At 48.1% G+C, this 23,071-nt stretch overlaps 1 protein-coding gene and 1 pseudogene across 1 annotated transcript; both read right to left on the bottom strand.

Moving 5' to 3' along the window:
- Window positions 1–1,847: 1,847 nt before the first annotated feature.
- On the bottom strand, window positions 1,848–4,411 carry LOC122756242 (annotated as a pseudogene).
- PI16 (peptidase inhibitor 16) lies at window positions 3,006–22,247 on the bottom strand. Its single transcript, XM_044005425.1, has 5 exons — window positions 22,086–22,247; window positions 11,408–11,629; window positions 6,094–6,203; window positions 5,723–5,811; window positions 3,006–4,029 (listed from the first exon to the last, which is right to left on the bottom strand). The coding sequence occupies exons 1-5, from the start codon at window positions 22,239–22,241 to the stop codon at window positions 3,938–3,940; spliced, it is 669 nt and encodes a 222-aa protein (XP_043861360.1). The 5' UTR covers window positions 22,242–22,247; the 3' UTR covers window positions 3,006–3,937.
- Between the last annotated feature and the right edge of the window lie 824 nt (window positions 22,248–23,071).

Below are 23,071 nucleotides of genomic sequence, written 5' to 3'. Positions count from 1 at the left end.
TGAAAGAGTTAGGTGTGTGTATCATCTCCAACTCCAGATTGATTCCATGTGCATTAAGAACCTTGGAAACTCACTCAAGTCAGTTGTGAAGGAGGCCAATCCCAGAGTCACTTCTCTGAATGTAACTCGTATGCATACTCTGGGCTAGTCTGAAGGCAGGGTGGGGTGGGAGGCCCCAAGGGACTGTCCAGCAGCAGCCACAGCCGCCCATGGTCAGCCTCATTGTCCACACTCACATAGGAGGGTGCCTGCACTGTTTCAAGGCCATGTCTCGTTAAGGCCTGCTTCTTACTGGTGAGGAGGGGACGTATGATGTAAGGGGGGCCACAGGCCTGTCATCCAGTTCCTGATAGCCCAGCTTCGGCCCCACTACTTCCAAGGTCTTCAGAAACAGCCTGGAGTTTGATGGAATGAGCTGGCTTTCCACTTGTTTGGGATGGTCACTCTGGATTTCCCCTTCTACCAATAGTTTCTGTTTGAAAGTAAGTGACCAGGCTTGCATGGCCTTGATTCCACAACATCTGTTAAATCCCCATGGAGATAAACTCTTAAAACTGTGCTGTTCGTTTAGTTCTTCCTCTAATGTGAAAGGTTTCTCAAGTGGCATGTTCCTCATACTATCGCCATTGCTGAGGTAATGGGGATATGGATAGAATGCTGAACTTGGAGTCAGGAAGACCTGAGTTCCAATCCTACCACAGACATTGGCTATGTGACCCTGGCCACGTCAGTGTCTCTTGGCCTCATCTGTACAATGAGGAAGTTGCTCTTGATGACCGATAAGCTCCTGTGGTTCAGGGAGCAGAGGGCTCTGTGGCAGAGACACAGCCAGGCCTGGATTTCTACCAGGAACCCATTGCCTCCTTCTGGGGGCTGAGGTACTAGCATTTGGTCTGTTATCAGAGCTGGAAGGGACTGTTAGATGAGGCCCAAAAGATTAGACTTAGCTAATTAGTGGTAGACGAAGGACTGACACTCAGGTCAACTGACAGCCTTGCATCCTTGAGACACTGCCTTCAACGTCTGCTAAGCACCTACTAAGTGCCAAAGCCACAGGGTGAAGTAAGTCACAGGATGGGAATAGAATCCAGGTCTCGAGTCCTAGGCCCATGACTTGCTTATACCACAATATCTCCATTCTATCCTTGTTGTCTCCCATACTACCCCTGGAGAACGTCACTTGGTTGTCATTGCCCTGAGAGGTTTGGGCCATCCTGACATATCTGAGGTCTTTTCCTAGCTGTCCAGCGGTGTTCAGGAGCCTGCCCTTACCCAGGTTCCAGAAGACTCCTCAGGGCTGCCCCAGCTAGTTCTTGCCTTGCCTCACCGCATCTTCTTTGTCTTGGGGGCCAAGGTTGAGAGCAGTGTAGTCCTAGAACCTCAGAGAAGGGGAGGGTACAGATGTCTGTCCCAAGCCAGGAGAGAAACCCATCATCCAACAAGTGTCACCCCAGGCTCCTCACTCTACTAACCCAGCGGAGTGTATCCAATACTATAGTACCACCTGCCTACAAATCTTATCTTTGGGGAAAGGAAGGGTCCTTATCCCTTCCTCCCCTCACCAATGAAAACCAATTTAGTGATGCAGCTCCCCTTTCTTCAAGTTTCTGTTGTGGCCTCCCCTCCCCTCCCCTCCCCCACCTCCTCTCCACCTCCCAGCATGCATTTTTTAACATTTTATTTAATCATAATTGAGAATGACCTGCTTATTATAAACAAATTAGCATAGCACACACAACAGGATTCATCTTTAGGTAGATAGACCAAATAGCTGAACACAGTCCAGTAAAACAGTGGTCACTGATGGTCAAAGTAATCCCATAATCACCGAGATCTGTAGACATAATTTAGTCCAACTTGATGAAGCCGATGTCTTTCGCATACTGATGGGAAGCACTGGCGGCACATGTTCAGGCCATACTTGTGGATCAGGCTATGCCAGTTTGAACACATGTGGCATGACTGAGACCCCTGGCTGAATTTGCGAGGATGGCTCCAGTAGAGCTGCTGGTGACCCATGGTGCCGCTAGCAAAGACAGGAGAAGACCAGCATGCATTTTAGTCTCTCTTTTTTTTTCTTTTTTTTTTTGTGAGGCATTTGGGGTTAAGTGACTTGCCCAGGGTCACACAGCTAGTAAGTATTAAGTGTCTGAGGCCAGATTTGAACTCAGGTCCTCTATCCACTGCGCCACCTAGCTGCCCCTCAGCATGCATTTTAAAAGGGTTTCTGGAGACAAGGCTGGTAACACGAAAGGATGACTAGTAATAGTAATGTAAGGCATTGATGTGATGTTAGATGATAGATGTGATGTTTGGCGTCATCTGGGCTTTTTGGTGATGCTCCTCTCCTCCCACCCCCTCCACACACCCCTGGAGGGCCAAGCCTGGGTTTGGGGAATATAGCTAAGGTTTCTGGTGGGAATGTGGGGGATCAGGAGGAAGCATGAGGGAGGAGGGGGTTGGGGGGGATGGAGAGAGGAACAAGAATTTATCAGGTGCATACTCTGTGTCAGGGACTGAGCTAAGCACTTTACAAATATATCATTTGATCCTCACAGTGCCGGGAGGCAAATTTTATCATTGTCCACTTTTTAAATTGAAGAAACTGAGGCTAACAGATTAAGTGACTTGCTCAGGGTCACACAGCTAGCTAATAAGTGTCCGAGGTCAAGTTTGAACACAGGTCTTCCTGACTCTGGGCCCAAAGTTCTATCTGTTGGGCCACCTAGCTGCAAGGAGGTCCTGAGGGGAATAAAGGATCATAAGGAGAAAACATGGGAATATCTCAAAAAAGGGGAGTAGTTAATTATTGGAGAATATGCAGGTCATGAAGTGGGGAACAGAGTCTGAGGTGAGTGCAGGGAAGGGAGGGGTTTTGATTTGCTTGGGACTGGACAAACGGAAGCATTTGGGCTTTTTTATCCCAGCGTCCTCCACTTCTTTAGCCAGGACCCTCCCTTTTCAACCCCTGTCATTCATTCAGACAAAGTTATTTCAGACCAAACTTTATTCAGGACTTTAAAATCACTTTCCCCTGAGTCAGGGAGAGGCTTGTCCTTCATCTTAGCAGAATCCTCACCCCAAAAGGTGAGTGAGAGATCTCACTGTAACACCACGCACCAGACAGACATCTGGGTAGAATCAGGCCTTGGGGCTGCCACCAGGATCAATGCTTATAGGTATAGCCGGGACCTCAAATCTTAAAGGACCCAAATAAGCCACCCCCCAGCCCCTCCACACACTCCCGCAGCACTCTGCTACTCTCCATTCCACTTGGGTTTGGCACAGACAAGTCTTGCCTCAATGGGTATAAGGGAGACCAGCCACCAGATGGGTGAACAGTAGTCTTCATGCTAGAAAAGCAAGTCACCTCTCTGAGGGCCCCCGGAGAAGGGTAAAAAGGGAACAGAGGGAAGAGAGCAAAGGGTCTGGGCAAACCTGTGCTCAGAGTTGGGTCCCCTCGCTATAGGGCTTTGAAGAGCAGCCAAGAGCCATAGACATGCTGGTGATAGAACTCTGACATGGGACTTCTCTTGGACCTGCCCTAAGGCTTAGCTGTGTCCAAGGGTGAAGGAGATGACGTCCTGAGGCCGCTTCCGTTAAGAGGATTCAGTGGTTCTTGGAGCCTCTCCTTGTTTCATGGTCTGCATACCCCGCAGTCAGGGGCTTGCAGAAGCCTTCTGGTAGAACCTCCAGAAGGGGCATGGGTGCAAGGGAGCAAGGGGCAGTGTGCGCATGTCATTGGGCCTCTTGGACTGGAACCCTAATGCCTTGGTTGTGGATCCAGGGTGTGTCCAGGCCTCCATCTGGGCATCCATTTGTCCATCCATCCATCCATCCATCCATCCGTCTGCTCCACTGCCAGGGGAAGACAAGGCTTTCGGCTGCATATTATACACTATAGTATAGGCATGGGGTTGTGCAAAAGATGGCCCCTTCAAAAGAAGTAGCTCAGGAATAGACAACTGAGTAGCCCAAAGAGAGAAAACTCCAAAGAAGTGGAGGCACTCAGTTCAGATGTCCTGGTACCTGTGTCCAGAGGAGAGAGAGAGATGGTTCAACCCCGGCAGATTTCCTGCTGTGCCCCCACCCCACCCCATCCCATCATCTTCCAGTAAACATACTTTTAACCCCCCAAAGTTGACACAGGAGGCCTCGAGGAGCCAACACCAGAGGAAACGGGATGCTGTGAGTGCCTACGTGGCATGCTAACTACATGCTCCATGCGGTTACACATGCTGGGATATAGGAGGTCAGGAATGTCCTATCGGCATTCCCCGGCATCAGGCCAAGGGTGGGTGCAGGACTACAAGAAAGGATGGCCATGCTGGCTGGAGGCCTGAGCAGGCAGGACTGAAGGAAGCAGTGGGCCTTACCTTCTAAAGTGGAGTGCAGGGCCAGGGTGCGCCCACCTATGGCATTAGCCTCACCAGTTTGGGGGAGGTCAGGGGGGGCACTGTTGGAGGTGTGCCTTATTGGCCACAGGGTGCCTGGGACCTCTTCCAGCCCATCATTAGCCAAGGAAGTGGTAGCCAGAGTCTCAGAGGAGGTGGAAGAGGAAGGAAACAACTCTTGAGGTCCATCCTGGGTGGCCTCACCTCTGTCTGGCTCTGTCTTGCTGGCTTCTGTCTCTAATGATTTGAGGGTGGTTTCAGTACTTAGCCTAGGGGAGAGGGAGGTCCCCTCACTCTGGGAGGTTGAGGCTTTGGTTGCCAGAGAGGGAGGGCCCTCAGTCGTCAAGTTGGGTGAGGTCTCAGTTGCCATAGAGGTCGGGGCTGCAGTTGGTAAAGAGGGTGAGACCCCAGCCTCTTCTGGGCCTATGATTGGCTCTGACAAGAAATAGACAGGGTTGGGCATTAGTGCCAGACTATGGGTCCTCAATCCTTTATTTGCTCTAGCTAAGATGTCATGCATCGTGTATTAGAAGGGTGTGTGTGTGTGAGGACTAATTGAAAGAACTGGGCATGTTTGCAAGATGGATGTCTCCCAAGTATTTGTGGGGAAAATGGATTAGATATCACGTTCTGTTTGAGAAGCAGGAACAGAGGGTTAGAAGTTGCAAAGAGGACAATTAAGGCTTGCTGTCTGTCAGGAAGAATTTCCATTCGATCTGTGCAGAAGTGGAATTGGCTTCCTGGAGAGGCAATGGGATGGATCCCTCTGCTTAGAAGTCTTCAAGAGGCTGGTGGACATCGGAGTATATGATAGTAAGGACTCTGTGTGTGTGTGTGTGTGTGTGTGTGTGTGTGTGTGTGTGTATGGGTTGGTCTAGTTGCCACTGTGTCTCCTTCCAACTTCCATCCTGTGATTCTGTGCCAGTTCTGGATCTCGACCTTGTTGCACTCTGCTGACACACCACACCCTTCCCCACGACACACCACCCCCTTTCTTCTCCCCTCTCCCTCCACTCCTATCTCCACCTTTCTACCTTCCCCTCTCTAACCATACCCAGAAGTTATTCATCCACAACTACACTCTCTCAGGCTTCCTCACTACCTCTACTTCCCTCTCTGCCATTCCCCCTTTTACTCCATTGTGAGTGATCCTCATGTCTTCATTTTTATCTGAGGTATCTCCTTGGGGTGAAGTGGGAGGCAGCTCATTTTTGTTAGTCCCACCTGGGAGCAGGCCTACTGAGCAGGACCCTGAGGCATTCTCTACATGCTCTAGGACTGACTGATGATATCTCCACCCTCTCCCCACCAGCCCCACCACTACTTACGACAGAGTTGGTTCTTACACTCGTAGCCCTCCTGGCATTGTGAACACTGGGGCCCCTCCTTATATGGTTTCTGGCCTTTCACGTTTCCTCTGGGAGAAGAGTGGGGAAGATGGAAAAGGGAAGCCTAATTAATTTTCTCCTCCCTCCTTCCCACTCCCCAACCATTCCAGGAGGCAGCCTGAGAAAATGGAAAAAACTCTGGTCTGAGAGTCAGGACACCTACATCTTTGTCTTGGCTCTGGCACCCACTAAGCTGTGTGAACTTGGGCAAGTTCACTTTCCCCTCCAACCTTGGTCATATTGGACCAATCCCCTCTCCTCTCCTCTATCCTTTGGCTCCCTTCCTTCCACGAGCTCTGATGGGCACTCACGGGGGTTCGTAGTTGCAGACAAGAATGTGAATATTAGTCTCCATCACTCCCTCGAGCTTCTCACAGAACTGAGAACCGCAGCCAATCCTCTCCGAGTTTGCCCAGACCACCTGAAAGAAGCCGGGACAACAGGTCTTTCTCTCTAGCAATAGCTCTAGAAGCCCGAAGCCCAAGGAATCCAACCTAGAGAGCAATCTTGTGATGAGGCCACCCACCTGATAACCTGGAAATGTGCACGGTCCCCATGGGAGGCCAATGTAGTTGTTCAGTCATTCGGTCATGTCTGACTCTTCATGACTCTGGGCATCATACCATTGTGAAAATGGGTACCTGGATTTGCTTGAGCCCCCCAATTATCCGGGTAACCAGAACAATTGTATGAAGACTGGCTTTATTGGCTAACACACCAACAATCCTTTGTGTGACCCAGAGTAAACCTACCTGGACATGCAGGGAACCAGTAACCCTGAAGCCTAAGACTTATCTGACTGCAGGATATGGACCTTCTCTTCAGAGATTCCCTAATTTTGGAATAATTTTGTTTCTTTTTGAAGAGATCTCCTTATCAAGACATTTCCTAACCAAGCCTTGAACTCACCTGTCCCCTTATCAAAGGCCATATCCTTCTATTCCCAGAATTCTTCACACATACATCCTCCCTCCCCCCTTCTCCTTGAGTGTAGGCCTTTCTTTCTTTCTTTCTTTCTTTCTTTCTTTCTTTCTTTCTTTCTTTCTTTCTTTCTTTCTTTCTTTCTTTCTTTCTTTCTTTCTTTCTTTCTTCCTTCCTTCCTTCCTTCCTTCCTTCCTTCCTTTCTTTCTTTTTTTGTTTTTTTTGTTTGTTTTTGTTTTGTTTTGTTTTTGCGGGGCAATAGGGGGCTAAGTGACTTGCCCAGGGTCACACAGCCAGTAAGTGTCAAGTGTCTGAGGTCAGATTTGAACACAGGTCCTCCTGAATCCAGGGCCGGCGCTTTATCCACTGCACCACCTAGCTGCCCCCTGAGTGTGGGCCTTTCTAAACCCACCTTTCCTCCAAATTCCTTACCTGCCTTGTTTAAACTGTATAGATATATATCCTTTCAATCTATTGCATGGCATCCTATTCAGCATAGGCTGGATAGTACCCATGCAGTGTGTTAAATTGTTCTTTCTTCCCTGCTTAATAAAAACCTTTCTTAAATTTTATTGGCATTATCTTTCTCTTGTTTCCTTCTGTTTTAGGGAGAAGGGGACTTAAATCTTGAGAACTGGCCTAGCTATGTGTTCTCTGGAGAAGCAATCTTAGTGTTTTCCAGTCTTCCCCTTTGGGGAAAGAGAGATCTAAATTCCATCTTAAAGAGTGTTTGCCTCGGTTTGCATGGTCCGTGGAGTTTTCTTGGCAGAGATACTAGAGTGCTTTGCCATTTCCTTCTCCAGTGGACTAAGGTTCAAATGACTTGCCCAGGGTTACCCAGCTAAGTGTCTGAGGTCAGATTTGAGCTCAGGTCTTCCTGACTTCAGGCCTAGCTAGCACTCTATCCACTGAGCTGCCTAGCTCAGTGACTTTCGTCTAGAGCACTTTTTCCTTCCCTCTCCCCAGTTCAAGGCTAAGTCCTGGCTGATGGCAGTGATTCACTACAGTGTTCATGATATTTTAGCACCTGTGATGTGGGGAGGAGGAAGGTGGTGTAGGGGAGGACTGAGTTGAGGGAGATGTTCATCTTAAGGGAATAAAGACTCTATGCCAAAGGGCTGAATTTGTAACTAGAATTTTAGGCTGTGATAGAGTAGAGATCTGGGGGTTGGAAGGGCAGGAGGAAAAGGTGTCGATAGCCTGACCCAAACCCATTGTCTTTTATTTTTTCTCTCTGCTATGAAAAGTTCCTAGTGTCAGATTGGAAATCTTTTGAAATCATTTAGATCATTCATTCTAAGGTGTTAAGAAGCAATAGCTTGGGGGCAGCTAAGTGGTACAGTGGATAAAGCACTGGCCCTGGATCCAGGAGGACCTGAGTTCAAATCTGGATTCAGACACTTGACACTTACTAGCTGTGTGACCTTGGGCAAGTCACTTAAAGCCCCATTGCCCTGCAAAAAAAAAAAAAAAGAAGAAGAAGAAGCAATAGCTTGACAATGACTTCTCAGGGATATTAGACTCCTAGGCCAGGGGGCAAGGGGAGGGGGGAGGGGGAGTGGAGATATTTTTCTGGGGCTGGTGGTCTTCCTGGTATCCTGGAGCCCAACCCAGTCTGAGGCATCCCCCAGTCAGTGGTGGTGAGAATGTGATGCAGGATGGCCCCACAGTCTAGAGTCTTAAAACTGCCTATGTGTTGAGGGTCCTCTTGACTGGGGCACTACTCACTTTAGTTTGAAACCTCCTTAGTTTTCACCCAACTATCTAGAACATAACTGAGATACCAAGCTCATGTACTCTGTAGGCAATCTCTCACTCGGAGCCTAAGGACTCTTGCTTTCTAACAATTTTGACAAACTTGGGCAATCTGTTCCTAGCTTGGTTGGAGGTTAGATCTTGACATCCCCCTCCAAGAGACACTGGCCTATCACAACTCAGGAGAAGATACCCCCTGTCCCCACATTTAGCCACGGTGCTCTGCCAATCCTGGAGATGTACTCCTTCCTGACTTTCTTCCCCCAATGAACACCCCTTATTCTGCACCCCAGGGAGCATGGAAGAAGAAATAAGAAGGGTTCCCAACCTTCTGACAAAACCAGAACACAGCTAACTGAACCACAGATCTGAATCAGGGCAGTGAGGTTTGGTGCTTGGGCCCTACTCTATCCAGGATGTTAGTGGGACGCCACAGAAGGAAGGTATATCAGACACCCTTAGATTTCCTGAGTGAGGAGTACAGGAATGATGACCCCAGGAAGCTTGGGAACACCCTTCTACAAAGAGTAAAAATAATAAGGTTGTGCCCCACTTATCCAGACATCAGATTCCCAAAAGTCAGAAATGGGGGAGTATGGGAAGGCTTCCAAGGAGCATTGTGAGAAAATAATGGGGTTTGGCAGACTCCCAAAGGTCCCATCTGGAGATTGATTTAGAATCGACCGAATTGAGACTGACTGAGAGACGGAGAACCTACTTAAAGTTAATTAAATCAAAACCACACCTGGCTGGTCCTAAATAGGGTATTGTTCTCAGAAGCTGAGGACTTTGAACTCAACAATGAGACCACCTTAAAGTCCAGGGAACCAATGGATTTGGGTGACATTGACGGACAGCCTCTTCCAGGGGAGGGAAGCAGGAAATAGGAAGTAAGGCTGGCTCCCTGGCTCTGTCTTTTTCTCGGGGCTGAAACCTCATGATGGCAGAAAGGAAGGAGAAGAAGGAGGCCAGGTTGAACCCTAGGGTAGATAGGCTTCTTCTTAAACTTTCTGAACTCCACGTGTTCTCTCTTTACTATGCTTTAATAATTGCTTAATGCCCAAAGACTGGTGCTAAAAGCTTCTAATTTAAGGCAACCACACATTAGTTTTACTTGTCACAGCACAGACAGCCCACTCATGTACTTCCTTTGTAGGTAAGCTTTCATTTAGAGTCTATTGACTTTTGCTTTCCAAAAAATTCTAACAAGCCTGATATCCTGGTTTATGAGTCCATAATAGATTAGAAAGCAGGAGAAGAGCTTCTAGATGCAGGCATTTTTTCTTTTTTGTGAGGCAATTGGGGTTAAGTGACTTGCCCAGGGTCACACAGCTAGTAAGTGTTAAGTGTCTGAGGCCAGATTTGAACTCAGGTACTCCTGACTCCAGGGCCGGTGCTCTATTCACTGTGCCACCTAGCAGCCCCTTAGATGCAGGCATTTTGATGGTAGCAAAAAGTAACAATGGAGGCCAAGAGGGCCTCCCTTCAGAACATCCCGGGAGAGTGTCAGGGCCAAGGGCCTTCTGTAGTGCTACATCATACCCCACATAACACCATAAATGATGTTCATAATGATGACCCCAAGACATTGAGTGTAACCACAGTCAGGGAGTAGGGAGAGGCCATCCACCAGCCTCCTCCAAAGCTTCCTGAAGGGAGCTGACTATTAAAAGAGCCTCGAAACTGGCTCTTGTGCTCTCACCACAGAGTCTTGATTGGAGAGGGAGCAGACAAAAGAATCAGGTGGGATCTGGCTATGTAAGAGCCACTGTAGGTCAGGGGAGTTCTTAGGCACAGAAACCACCAAAGGGCTGGGCAGTGATGAAGCCGGGTCACAAAGCCAGGGACAGCTGCAGCCTGGATGACGCTCTCCCATTTGCCCAACTCATGACCCCATGAACCTCAACATTGGAAAAGACAAGAGTGGAACAATAAGCACTTGAGCATCATAGTCCTGGCTCAGATCTTCGGTCCAGCCATCTGCATTCCTCTAGCCTCTGCTGAAGAAGCACAAAGTGTATACAGTCCTTTTTTTTTTTTTTTTAAAGGCAATTGGGGTTAAGTGACTTGCCCAGGGTCACTTATAGCTGGTAAGTATCTGAGGCAGGACTTGAACTCAGTTCTTCCTGACTCCAGGGCTGGGTGCTCTATCTACTGCAACACCTAGCTGCCCCAAGTGCATGCATTTCTAAAACACGTTTTGGAAATTACTTACATCCTAAATGATTAAAACAAAAAAGAAAGTTAAAAGAGTATTTTAAAGAGTAAACTTCAGCCATCCAGAAAGTAAAGCTACTTATGGTGTCTTTTAGCATAACCATAATAATTATATCAACAATAATAAAGAATAAATGATCATCTTTATGTCTGGGATGGCTTATTGTTGTTCCATCATTTTCAGTTGTATCCAACTTTTCGTGACCCCATTTAGGGTTTTTTGGCAAAGAGTGGTTTGCCATTTTTTTTCTTCCAAAACATTTTTTTTTTCCGGGGCAGTGAGGGTTAAGTGACTTAGCCAGGGTCACACAGCTAGCAAGTATCAACTGTCTGAGGTCACATTTGAACTCAGGTCCTCCTGAATCCAGGGCCAATGCCTTATCCACTGCACTACCTAGCTGCCCCCTCCTCCAAAACATTTTACAGATGAGGACACTGAGAAAAACAGGGTGAAGTGACTCACTCAGGGTCACATGGCTAGTCAGTATATGAGGTCAGACTTGAACTCAGGGAGATGAGTTGCTGTGACATCTAGGGGCCCATGGGATGACTTGGGCCCTGTTTCTTCCGAGGAGTCTGTGATCTCTACTTCATGATCTACACTTCCTTTAGAGGTGAGGGTGGGGTTACCTATTGAATTGGAAGAGCTCAGGGTAGTTATCTGGGTAAGGAGGGTGGGGGTGGGAAGCTGGAAGGTCCCTGGGCCTGGCCCTGCTCCCAACCCTGGCCTACCTGGGTGTAGTGGCCGCACATCTGTCCTTCCGCGCAGGTGGCGTTGCTAAGGTTGTAGTGCTCATGCTCATTGTACCACTGCTCCACGGCCAGCTGCAAGTCCATCTCCCCTTCTGTGATGGCGAAGAGGTTCTCTCCCCGGCGGCCCCGATCCTTGTTGTGACCCCACACGCACTTGCTGGCGTAGGCTTTGGCGAAGGCAGCCAGATCCTCATCCCATTGCTGAAAGGACGAATGGGATTAGGGAAAGGGGGGAGAAGCACAAGATCTTGCGTTTGGGGGGCGGGGGGGGGCGGTGAGCTTGGCCCAAGCCACATAGTCTCTCTGAGTCTTGGTTTTCTCATCTATAAAATGGGGACAATAATCTCGTCTATGCTGGCCTCTCAGGCAGTCATGAGAACCAAATGAAAGAACTGGAGCACCAAGTAAAGGTGGATGGTACCAGGCAGAAGGGAGATAATGCTGTGCCCAGCACTTCTCTTTTAATAGTCAGGGATCATTCCAAACTCCAGCCAGTCACCAATGTCATGGTCCAGAAGACGTACTATAGTCGGCTGGGTTTTTGTCTTGTCCTAGTCGACTACATCTCTCCCAGTGCCTGCCCAGCACTGTATTCTCTCTGCACACAGTAGGTCCTTAGCAAATGTTTGTCAAATTAATTCATGAATGGCTACCAGCTGACCTTGGTCTTTATTGCTGTATAGGTCTAAACATAAGCCATGCTTTGTCCCCGCCCTCAAATCTGTCTCAAATAAGATCACAAATGGTGTTCATTTTCACTGGATACCTACATATTTTTTTCTTCCACAGAGACCTCATTTTAGGAATTCAGCTTATAGTCTAGGGATGGTCTAGTCTAACAAATAGAGTATATGTCAACCTTAAGGCTAAAAACAACCTGGAAGCAGAGGAGGAATGTATGTTTCAATAAATTTAGACCTCTGTTGACCTTATTATAAAATGTCTCTCTAATGCTCACTGCCCCCCCCCCCCCCATACCTTAAATTTCCTTCAGCAATAAGCAGGCAGGTTTCAGTAACTAGCTCAGGGTGTGTGATAATGCAATGTGTGGTACATTTTATAGATAAAGTTTAGTTCAGGACTTTGTGCTACCCAGGTTCACATAATTTAACATAAAATCATGAAAAGTACACTAAACTTTTAGCTAGGAAAGAACTAAATTTCATTTTATCCTCCCAATAAACCTGGGAGATAGGTGTTATCATTATCATCATTTTTGTTGTTGTTCAGTTGTTTTAGTCCTGTCTGACTCTCCATAAGCCCATTTGGGGTTCTCTTGTCAAAGATGAGGAAACTGAGGCAAACAGGGTTAAGTGACTTGCCCAGGGTCACATAGCTAATAAAGTATCTGAGGCAGGATTTGAACTCAGGTCTTCCTGAATCCAGATCCAGCATTCTAATCATTGTACCATCTATGCTCTAACAAAAAAGTTTTGTGTGGTTCATAGCTAGTATTTGTCAGAGGCAGGACACCTTTCTTGTAAAGAAAAGGCTTTGTAAATCTTTGTTGTTGTTCAGTCATGTCCAACTCTTCCTGACCTCACTTTGGGGTTTTCTTGGCAGAGATACTGGAGTGGCTTGCCATTTCCTTCTCCAGCTTATTTTACAGATGAGGAAACTGAGGCAAAGAGGGTTAATTGATGCCCAGAGTTACAGAGCTAGTAAGTGTCTGAGGCCAGATTTAAACTCAAGAAGATGAGTCTTCCTGATTCTAGGGCCAGCAGTCTATCTGTGGCACCTCCTAGCACCCTTTGTAAGACTAGAAAAGAAATAGTCATTTAATCTGCTGGGTTCTATGAGAAGGATGGTTAGAGGGCTTGGCTGTGGCCCAGGGCAGAGTCCCTCAGTCTAGCTTCCCCCCCCCCCCCCCCCCCCCCCCCCCCCCCCCCCCCCCCCGCCTGAGGCCAGCTTGGCTCCAGGCCTCCTCAAAGCTGTGGGAAAGCTGTTGCTCTTTCACAAATAAAGAAACGAAAGCCAAGGTGAGGGAAACCTCTCCAAGTCTGTTAGCACCTGCCAACCGAGGCTGTCATGGGGACCATGAGGGTAAGTGCGAACACCTTCCTATTACAGCAGATCAGGCACTAAGGAAGACCCAGAATCCACCTTCTTTCTGTTAAAGCAGTCCCATAGGGTACAGCGCATGGTATAGTAGAAAGGATACTGGATCTGCAGTCAAGGGGACATGGGTTCAAATCTTCCCTGTTATTGACCACCTATGTAATGTTAGGCTTCATAAGTTGCAAAGCAACATGTAGACTCAATAGTGCCTAGTGAAGTTCCCTGAACACAGCAGGCTTAACAAATGCTTGGTAAATCATTGAATTGGGATCACAGGCCTTCCATGAAGGCCCCCGGGGCTGCTTGGGCCCCTAGTGAGCCACCAGTCCTCAACAGCCTCAAGCACTTGTGCAAAGGAGCTCCTTCCCCTCCCCTCAAAGTCCTGTCATTGTTAGTTATCTCGTCTTCCTCACTAGCTCCCGGAGGGCAGCCTTTATGTGACACCCATTTGTCCTCCCCGAAGCACTTGGCAAGAGGGAGATGCTTCTACACTAGCACCAGGCTGCAGGGAGCTGTCCAGTTGAGAAACGCGTCCTCTTTGCAGAATATTTACTGGACCCTGAGCCTTCTCACGAGAAGCCTCCCTGTTGTTTAGCCTGCGAGGCTGGAACCACCTCCTGTGTGGCTGACAGTTGGGGAGGAGGGCTCATATGACCAAAGCTGTCGGGCCTCAGAAGGGGCCCAGCCACAGATTCTCAGAACAGTACAACGAGAAGTGACCCTAGAAGACGTCCAGTGACCCTCGTTTTACAGGTGAATGAGGCTAAACAGGACACAGAACGTGCTTGTAGATTTAGAGCTAGTGGGGACCTTAAAGGCCACTGAGTCAGATCCCTCTGCCCCATTTCTAGATGGGGAAACTGAGTAACAGAAAAGTTAAGTGACTTGTCTTCCAACATCCACTACCCTACCTACTCTACCATGTTGTTGTTCAATCATTTTAGTCCTGTCTGGCTCTTCAGGGCCCCATTTGGCATTTCCTTAGCAAAGAGACTGGAGTGGTCTGCCATTTCCTTTTACAGCTCATTTTACAGATGAGGAAACTGAGGCAAATGGGGTGAAGTGACTAGCCCAGGGATACACAGCTAGTCTTCATCTGAGGCTGGATTTGAACTCAGGGAGACTAGTCTTCCTGCCTCAGGGCCCATTGATCTATCCACTGAGCCACATAGCTGGCCACCCACTCTACCATACTGCCTCTCAAAGGGAAAGACCAAAGTCACACAGCTCTGACAGTAGCACAGAACTCAATCAGCTAGGTCTTTCTACTCCCAGAGTAGTGCTTTTTCTGTTGTTGCTTGTCCTTCATTATCCAAGAGGACCCTGACAGATGCCATGACTTGCAGTGAATTGGATTTAAGTGAGGGAGAGCTATGCAAGGTCACCAGCCTCACTCTCTCCTCCAGAATCATCTGGGTCCAGTGGCAAGATATAGATCAGGATGACTGGAGCTGGCTCAGATATTTAAGGCCATTGGGGTTAAGTGACTTGCCCAGGGTCACACAGCTAGTAAGTGTCTGAGGTGAGATTTGAACTCAGATCCTCCCAACTTCAGGGCCTCCCAACTTCTGTCCATTGCTCCACCTAGCTGCCCCCACTGCTTTTTCTACTAAATCAGTGATTCCAACCTGTGGACCTTGGACCCTTTGGGAGGCTCGGGAGTTATTCAAAGGGGTAGAAGAATCCTTATGTAAATCAATAAATAAACATTCTGAGGCAACTGTGGGTTAGGAGATGGGGAGTCAGGAAGACCTGGGTTCAAGAACTGCCTCTGACATCTGATGCCTTTGTGACCCTGCAAAAGTCCCTAAGACTGTAAACTGCAGAGGGATCCCCTCCTGTAATGTCTCCTTCCAGCTCTAAATCTCTGATTCTACTGGGAAATGGGATTTTCTCACTAGGAATTCCCTCCACCAATAAAATCTCCAGTTTGGGGAAGGAGGGAAGTATACCTTCTGTAGACTGAATAAAGTAAATGTTGCTGAATCTGTAAGAACTTTTTGTTGTCTTGTGCTTTCTCAGTCAATGGATACTAAAAGTATAACGGCTACTGTGTGGTTGGCTGAAATTTTTCAATGTTATAAAGGGCTGGGAACCACTGGATTATGCCATATTTCCTCCCCATAAAGGATGTGAACTTAGGGCAGTCCTTGGTCAATGGAGGTCTGCACCTGGACCCAAACACAATTGTCATGTCCAGAGAGTTCACCAGTGGTTCTAATAAGTTCCCATTGGTGGGTTCACATGGTCTGGGCTTGCTAGGACCCCCAGATTCACCAAGAATCATCCAGAATCTCTAAAAGAACACTCCAGGCTCTTGGGATGCTATTTTCTGCCCCCTTGGGTAGTGAGCTATGTGCAGTCACTGCACCACCTTGTGGATATACATGGTAACAAACCTTAACACATCCCTCAGCATCCTTGTTGCCAGGGAGCAAGCAAGGTACCTCTCCCCACCTCTCTCAACTTTCCCCACCCCCACCTTCCCATTTTAGGGCAAAAAAGCAAACCTAATTGAGTTTCTACTTTCCCACCTCCCATCAGTTTTTTCTCCTCTTCTGTCCTGGCACTTCCAAAGCCTTTCCTTCATTCCTACAAGAATCCAACTCATGTTACTCCTTCAAATGTCTTACCTGATTCGATGTCAGCTAATCAACTAGGTAGGACCTTGGGAAGATGGAAAAACTTTAAGGACCTAAAGGAATCACTCTCTAATGGTGGAATCTCAGACACTATAACAGCAGGTCGGGGAGGCGGTGGGACCAGGGGACCTAGGAATAGAGGATCATAGGTTGTTTTATTTGTTTGTTTTTGGTGAGGTAATTGGGGTTAAGTGACTTGCCCAGGGTCACACAGCTAGTAAGTGTCAAGTGTCTGAGGCCAGACTTGAACTCAGGTCCACCTGAATCCAGGGTGGGTGCTCTATCTACTACTCCACCTCGCTGCCCCCAGATCATAGGTTTTAAACTGGGAAAGGGCCTTAGTCCAATCCCTCAATTTACAGAAGAGAAAACTAAATAAGCCCAACGAGGGAGAAGTGACTTGCCCAAGGCCATGTAGATAATAGAGTAGCAGAATTGGGATTTAAACCCAGTTCTAGATTCCGTGCCATTTATACTCTTGAACCTTGCTTCAAGGTATGGAGGGAAGCTCTTTGAGATCTCATCCTTTCAGGTGACTGTCCACTGGGCTTGTGTTTAAGGCCAGAGGGAGGAACTTGAAGAGGCCAGAATGATTGCAGCTGGTCAGGGAGTGGGTGGATTCAAGAGGGGGACAGATGGAGCCAGTGAAAGAATTAACAAGACCTCCCAGCCCAGAGCTCTGTGGAAACTGGATCCAATTAGGCTCTCTGATCCTTTGGCTTTGCCTGATGGGTCTGGCTCCTCATCCACAGCCCCACCCTTGCAGAGCCATCTCCTGCTGCTCTGGCCACTGACCAAGCAGCCCGAGAGTCAGACATATTTCCAGGGCACTGCTGAGAGGGGATCTGGAGCCCTCTGAGGAGAAGACTACAGGGAAAGGAAGATAGGACTCTATGGGATGGTATCTACTCTCTGCCAAATGCCTTTCCCCTCTGCCTGAAATTCTACCATTAGAGATTGAGTCATTCCACTGAGAGTTAAAGACATTTGGGTTTCCCTGGGTTCTTTATTAAAATGCAAAATGGGGGGCAGCTAGGTGGCGCAGTGGATAGAGCACCAGCCCTGGAGTCAGGAGGACCTGAGTTCAAATCCGGCCTCAGCCACTTAACACTTACTAGTTGTGTGACCCTGGGCAAGTCACTTAACCCTCATTGCCTCACTAAAAAAAAAAAAAAATGCAAAATGGGCAGTTAGGTGGTGCAGTGGATAGAGCACTGGCCCTGAAATCAGGAGGACCTGAGTTCAAACCTAACCTCAGACACTTACTCACTGTATGACTCTGGGCAAGTCACTTAACCCCAATTGCCTTAAACATCCAGGGCCATCTTCAGTTGTCCGGATGTATATCTTGCCACTGGACCCGGATGGTTCTGGAGGAGAAAGTGAGGCTGGTGACCTTGCATAGCCCTCCCTCACTTAAATCCAATTCACTGCAAGTCATGTTATCCACTCCTGACTTCATGATCCTCTTCAAGAATGAAAGACAAAAACAACCCAATTAAAATGCAAAGTAGAGAGGGGCCCTGATACCTTCATCCCTCTTAATCAGTTCTTAACAATCAGTGCATTGGCCCGGTCTTTCCCAAATATTATCTCTCCGATCCTCACCACAACCTTAGGAGGTCATTGGTGCAAGCATCATTAGCATCCTGATCTTAATAGATGAGAAAACTGAGGGACGGAGAGGGACAGTAACTGCCCAACTGCACCACCCTCCTACCCCGATACCTCCCATCTTCAACCCCAGGTAGCAAGTAGCTGATCTGGTTGGAGTACAAACATAGGTCCTTTTGCCTCTAAATCCAGTTTCCTTTCAACTGAATAATAACAGTTTGCAAGGAGCAAGGACTTAACCAGTGCACAATTCAATTAAACAAGTGTTTAGTAAGTGCCTGCTTTAGGAAAGGCACTAGGTGAAGTGAAAGAGAAATATGAAATGGTTCCTGTGCTCAATTAGCTTACATCTACTGGGGGGGAGGGCACACCTTCCCTAGAATCAATAAATGAGATATGTCTCACACATTACCAGCACTCTAGCCACTGGGCCACTGAGCCGCCCCCTGTTGTCAGTACCCTCCCATTTAAAAAATCGCTTTGTAGGTTTTATAACTGCAGTATTTGTCTATTATTTTGCATTGACTTATCTGTGTACAAGTGTCCCCTGGGAGAATGCAAGTTTCTTGAGAAGAAGGACCATTTCATTGATTTCTTTGGATCTTCAGTGCCAAGTTCAGTGCCTAGCACGTAGCCAGCATTTAATAAATGATTAACAGGAGGTAGGTACAAGAAATGAAGGGCAGCGAGGTGGCCCAATGGATAGAATGCCAGGCCTGGAGTCAGGAAGATTTATCTTCTTCAGTTCAAATCTGGCCTCAGACTTACTAGCTGTGTGACCCTGGACAAATCACTTCCCCCTGTTTGCCTCGGTTTCCTCATCTATAAAATGAGCTGGAGAAGGAAATGGCAAACCACTCCAGGATCTTTACCAAGAAAAGCCCAAAAGTGGGGTCACAAAGAATCAGACACGATGGGGTGGGGGTGGGGTCAGGATAGGCCTTGTGAGCAAGGTGGTGCTTGAGCTGAGTCATCAAAGAAGTTCAGTTTTCTAAGCTATAGGAACGAGGGAGTGCATTCCTGATATGGAGGAGACTGTGCATGGGAGATATAGAAAATGTGTGAAGGAAAATACTGGTTATTGATCTCAGAAAGCAAGGGACTCTAGAGAGCATCTAGCCCACACTCTCATTTTTCTATTAGAGGAAACAGAGACCCAGAGAGGTTTAACAACCTGCCCAACATCACACAGGTAGTAGGTGAATGGGGAGGATTTGAACCCAAGCCCACGGACTACAGAACCAATGAACTTTCCACTTTCTCTTAGAGGATGGGCTTTAAATGCCCAAAGTATGCCTCTCGACCACAGGAGGAATGTGGATTCTGGGCCGTCCTTTAGCATTTGTTTTCCACTGTGATCACAAGGCATTCACACTCACCCTCGTGCTCCTTTGTCACCCCTAGGTTACAGACGAGGAGAAGCTTCCCTTGCCTGGGCCTTCCTATCTGTGAAAGGAGGAACGACTTCCCCACACACAGTCTCTGGAGCACCAGAACCAGGCTGGCCTCGGGAAATGGAGAAAAGCTGCAAAGATTCTATCCTGGATGACAACCAGGCTTCCATCGCTCCTTTCCCCAGAGCCCAGTAGATTGGACTGACCCCCAAGGTCTTTTCCAGCTCTGCCGTCCTACTGTCCTTCAGGGAGGAGGCTAAACCTCAACCAGGCTTGATGCCTGGTGAGATCTCCGCTCCCCCACCTCCCACCCTCACCCCACCCTGCCCATTCCCAACCTACTCCCAAAGTGGGACAGAACCAGAGGGTCCTCCCAGCAACCCCTGGGGGTTTTAGGGATACTGGGTGAGAGGAAAGGTACAGAATGGAAAGGATGAGCCGGGTGGTGACTCTTGCCCGTCTGTGCCTAGAGAAGTCGGTGACTTCCCATTTTCTGGCTCAAGTTCCTAAGTTTGCCTTTCCCAGCAGAGGAAGAAAGCAAAGCTCAATCCACATCACTACGGCCTAGGGAGGTTTAGAACACAGCTCTTCCAACTCACTTCCAGCCTCAGCTAAGATGCCATCCCAACCTAGAGCCATGCGTACCCCAGCAAGGCTCCAACCTCATCTGGATCCCGACTGGACCCACCCCAGCACCACCACTGCTCAGCCACTTACTGCTGGAGTGGTTTGGGGTCACTTACTGAACCTTACCGGGCCTCAGTTTCCTCATCTTAAAACAAAGGGTTGGACTAAATGGTCTCCAGGTTCCCTCCATTTCCAGAGCTTCTGATGATGCTGATTATGACCTAGTGATCCTTGACTTAACCCCGATTCCATCCCAGTACCTGATCCTATTCTTTTCTTTCTCTCTCTCTTCCTTTCTTCCTCTCTCTCTCTCTCTCTCTCTCTCTCTCTCTCTCTCTCTCTCTCTCTCTCTTTCTTTCTTTCTTTCTTGGCAGGGCAATGAGGGTTAAGTGACTTGGCCAGGGTCACACAGCTAGTAAGTGTCAAGTGTCTGAAGTCAGATTTGAATCCAGGGCCGGTGCTTTATCCACTGCACCATCTAACTGCCCATCCCTGACTCAATCCCAATCCCACTCCAGTCCTGTCCCTGTCTGGGGATCCCAATCCTGGCCATACCCCTGTGTTCTATCCCCATTCCCAGCCCCCACCACAGTACAACCCCAGCCATCTCGGCCTTGTGCTTGGGTTAGGGCCCATGACACAGAAGGTCCCTCGGCTCAGCCAGAGACCTCTGGCAGAGGCTTCTACAATATCTTTGGGCCCCTATAGATTCAATCCTTCCACCCAACAAGTCCCTGGTCCCAATACCCTCCCTCCTCCATGGTCCATCAAAGAGAGGAGCATAATAAATCAAAATTCTAGATTGCTTTGTCTTACAAAGCACGTCCCTCACAACAGGCCTGTAAGGTGGGGAGGTGGGTGATGGGGGGTGGGGTAGAGATGACCATTATACCACTTTGACAGAAGAGGAAACTGAAGTCCAGAGGACCAAAGAATGTCAGAGCAGGAAATGGCTTTAGGGAGCATCTAGTTGTAATTTTAAAAGTGAAGAAACCAGGGGCAGCTAGATGGTGCAGTGGATAGAGCACTGGCCCTGGATTCAGGAGTACCTGAGTTCAGATCCGGCCTCAGACACTTGACATTTACTAGCTGTGTGACCCTGAGCAAGTCACTTAGCCCCAATTGCCTTACTAAAAAAAATTTAAAAATTAAAAGTGAAGAAACCTGGGCCCAGAGAATTATCCAATATCACATAGCATGTCCCTAGCAGAGCTAACATTGGAACCCTCCAGTGGGAGTAGGGGTGGAGAGCTGCCTCTCTCTCTACCACCCTCTGTGTTCATGAGTTCTTGGGAAGCTAGGCACCCATCAAGCAGCAGCAGAGAGACCCCAATATTCTGCAGCACCCAAAGGAGTGTCAGATAGTGAGTGGCCTGTGCTCTTTGCTTTCAGATTCATGATCCCGAGAGGTGGCTGGGAGATTCTTGTTACTTTCATTTTGCAGACAAGGAGATTGAGGTCCAGAGAGGGGAAGTTACTTCTCAGATTAGTTGCCCAAAAGGGACTCAGGCTGGGTCAGGCTCCTGCATGACCCTAGGCTGCTGTATGTATTCCAAGGGGAGAAAACACAAAACAGGCCTGACATTCAGTTGAAGTATTCTGCCTTCAAGATTGTCCCCAAGCAACAATGAATCCATCTGTCTATAGTCATAGCTAATAAGAGATACCATTTACATAGCACCTACTATGTGTCAGGCACTGGGCTACAATTATTATCATGTTTGAGCCTCACCCATTTTACAGATGGGGAAACTGAGGCAAGCAGGTTGTTGGTTTTTAAGTAACTCGTTCAGGATCACACATTAAGTAAGGGCCCAAGGCCAAATTTGAACTCAGGTCTTCCTGACTGCAGGTTTTAACCCCTATGCCATGCAGGCACCCAAGCCCTGTGAGGTAGGCAAGGCCAAACAGTCATGCCCATTTTACAGCTAGAAATTCAGACCCAGTAAGGCTAAATAACTTACTCGAAGTCACGTAGTTAATAAGTAGCAGACCTGGAACCTAGTTTAGTTTTGTTTTGAAACATTTTAATTTATTATTTAATTTGGGGGGGGCATTCTTTTCTTTTTAAATTTCGAGTCCCAAATCCTCTCCCTCCATCTCGCCCCCTCCCATGCCCACTGAGAAGGTGAGTCATATGATATCAATTATCCATGAGAAGAACCTGCGTCTCCTGACCGTATTATATCCCAGCACCTTGTTGCCCCTGCTCTCTCCAGGGAGGAGGAGAACACCTTGTACCCTCATTACAGTCTCCTTCCAGACTCAGCCCTCTTTGGGAGCTTTGTGTTCTAAGCGGATGAGGGGTCTCCCTCAGCTTACCATATTCTTCATGTTGGTCGCAGGTGGGGAGACCTGGGAGCGATAGAGGTTGTGAAATTCTACCACCATTTGCTTCTCTTCATCCTTGAGGCTACAGCTCAGCTGGGCAGCTGTGAAGAGGAGGAGCACAGCTGGAAAGCAGTAGAAGCTCTGCATCCTGTCCTCTCTCTGGCTCTAGCAAGTCTGGGGGTCTGGCAACTGGATTTAAAAGGATCCGGAGTCCCTCCCTTCCCAAAAGAGCAACACCCCTGGCTGGGATTACTGATGTGGGGCTCTTCTTTACAGAGCACCCCCTCCACTTGCAGCACACCCCGCCCAGCTCACATAATGGGGTGGGGGAGGAAGAATGGATCTCTGGGAGCTGGCCAAAGCCTTGTCTACTAACGAACATTAAACGTCCCATCAGAATATCAGAATCCTTGGCAACATTTCTCGTCTTCATGATTGGGGCTGAGGGGAGGGGTGTGTGGAGGAGGAGAGAGAAGGTTCAGGTCAAGTGCTCTGAGTTTCAAAGTCCCACCCTAGACGTGAGGAGTGCTGGTGAACGACAAAGTACCAGAGAATTAGCCAAGATCACACAGCTTGTCCCTGGCACAGCTAACACAGCAACCCAGGTTTCTTGACTCCTGATCCACGGGTCTTTATTCCACTGGGAATGGAAGTGGAGAGGTGCCTCTCTCTACCACCATCAGAGACTTGGTACACAGTCAAAAGTACCCCTGATCACTCAAGCACATGCCCAGGCTGAATATTTGCTACACAGTAGAGGCTATGGTCTAACACAGAAGAGGGAAGAGATAGGGTCCCCATCCCTGGGGAGCTGTCGACCTCATAAACTGGAAAGAGCTATACTGAACTTAGATTTGGTTTTTTTGGGTTTTTTTGGTGGGACAATGAGGGTTAAGTGACTTGCCCAGGGTCACACAGCTGGTAAGTGCCAAGTGTCTGAGATTGGATTTGTTTTTTGTTTTTTTTAACGGGGAAAT

This window comes from Dromiciops gliroides, chromosome 4 (genome assembly GCF_019393635.1).
Source record: "Dromiciops gliroides isolate mDroGli1 chromosome 4, mDroGli1.pri, whole genome shotgun sequence".
Taxonomy (NCBI): Eukaryota; Metazoa; Chordata; class Mammalia; order Microbiotheria; family Microbiotheriidae; genus Dromiciops; species Dromiciops gliroides.
This window is presented reverse-complemented; position numbering and strand designations above follow the sequence as displayed.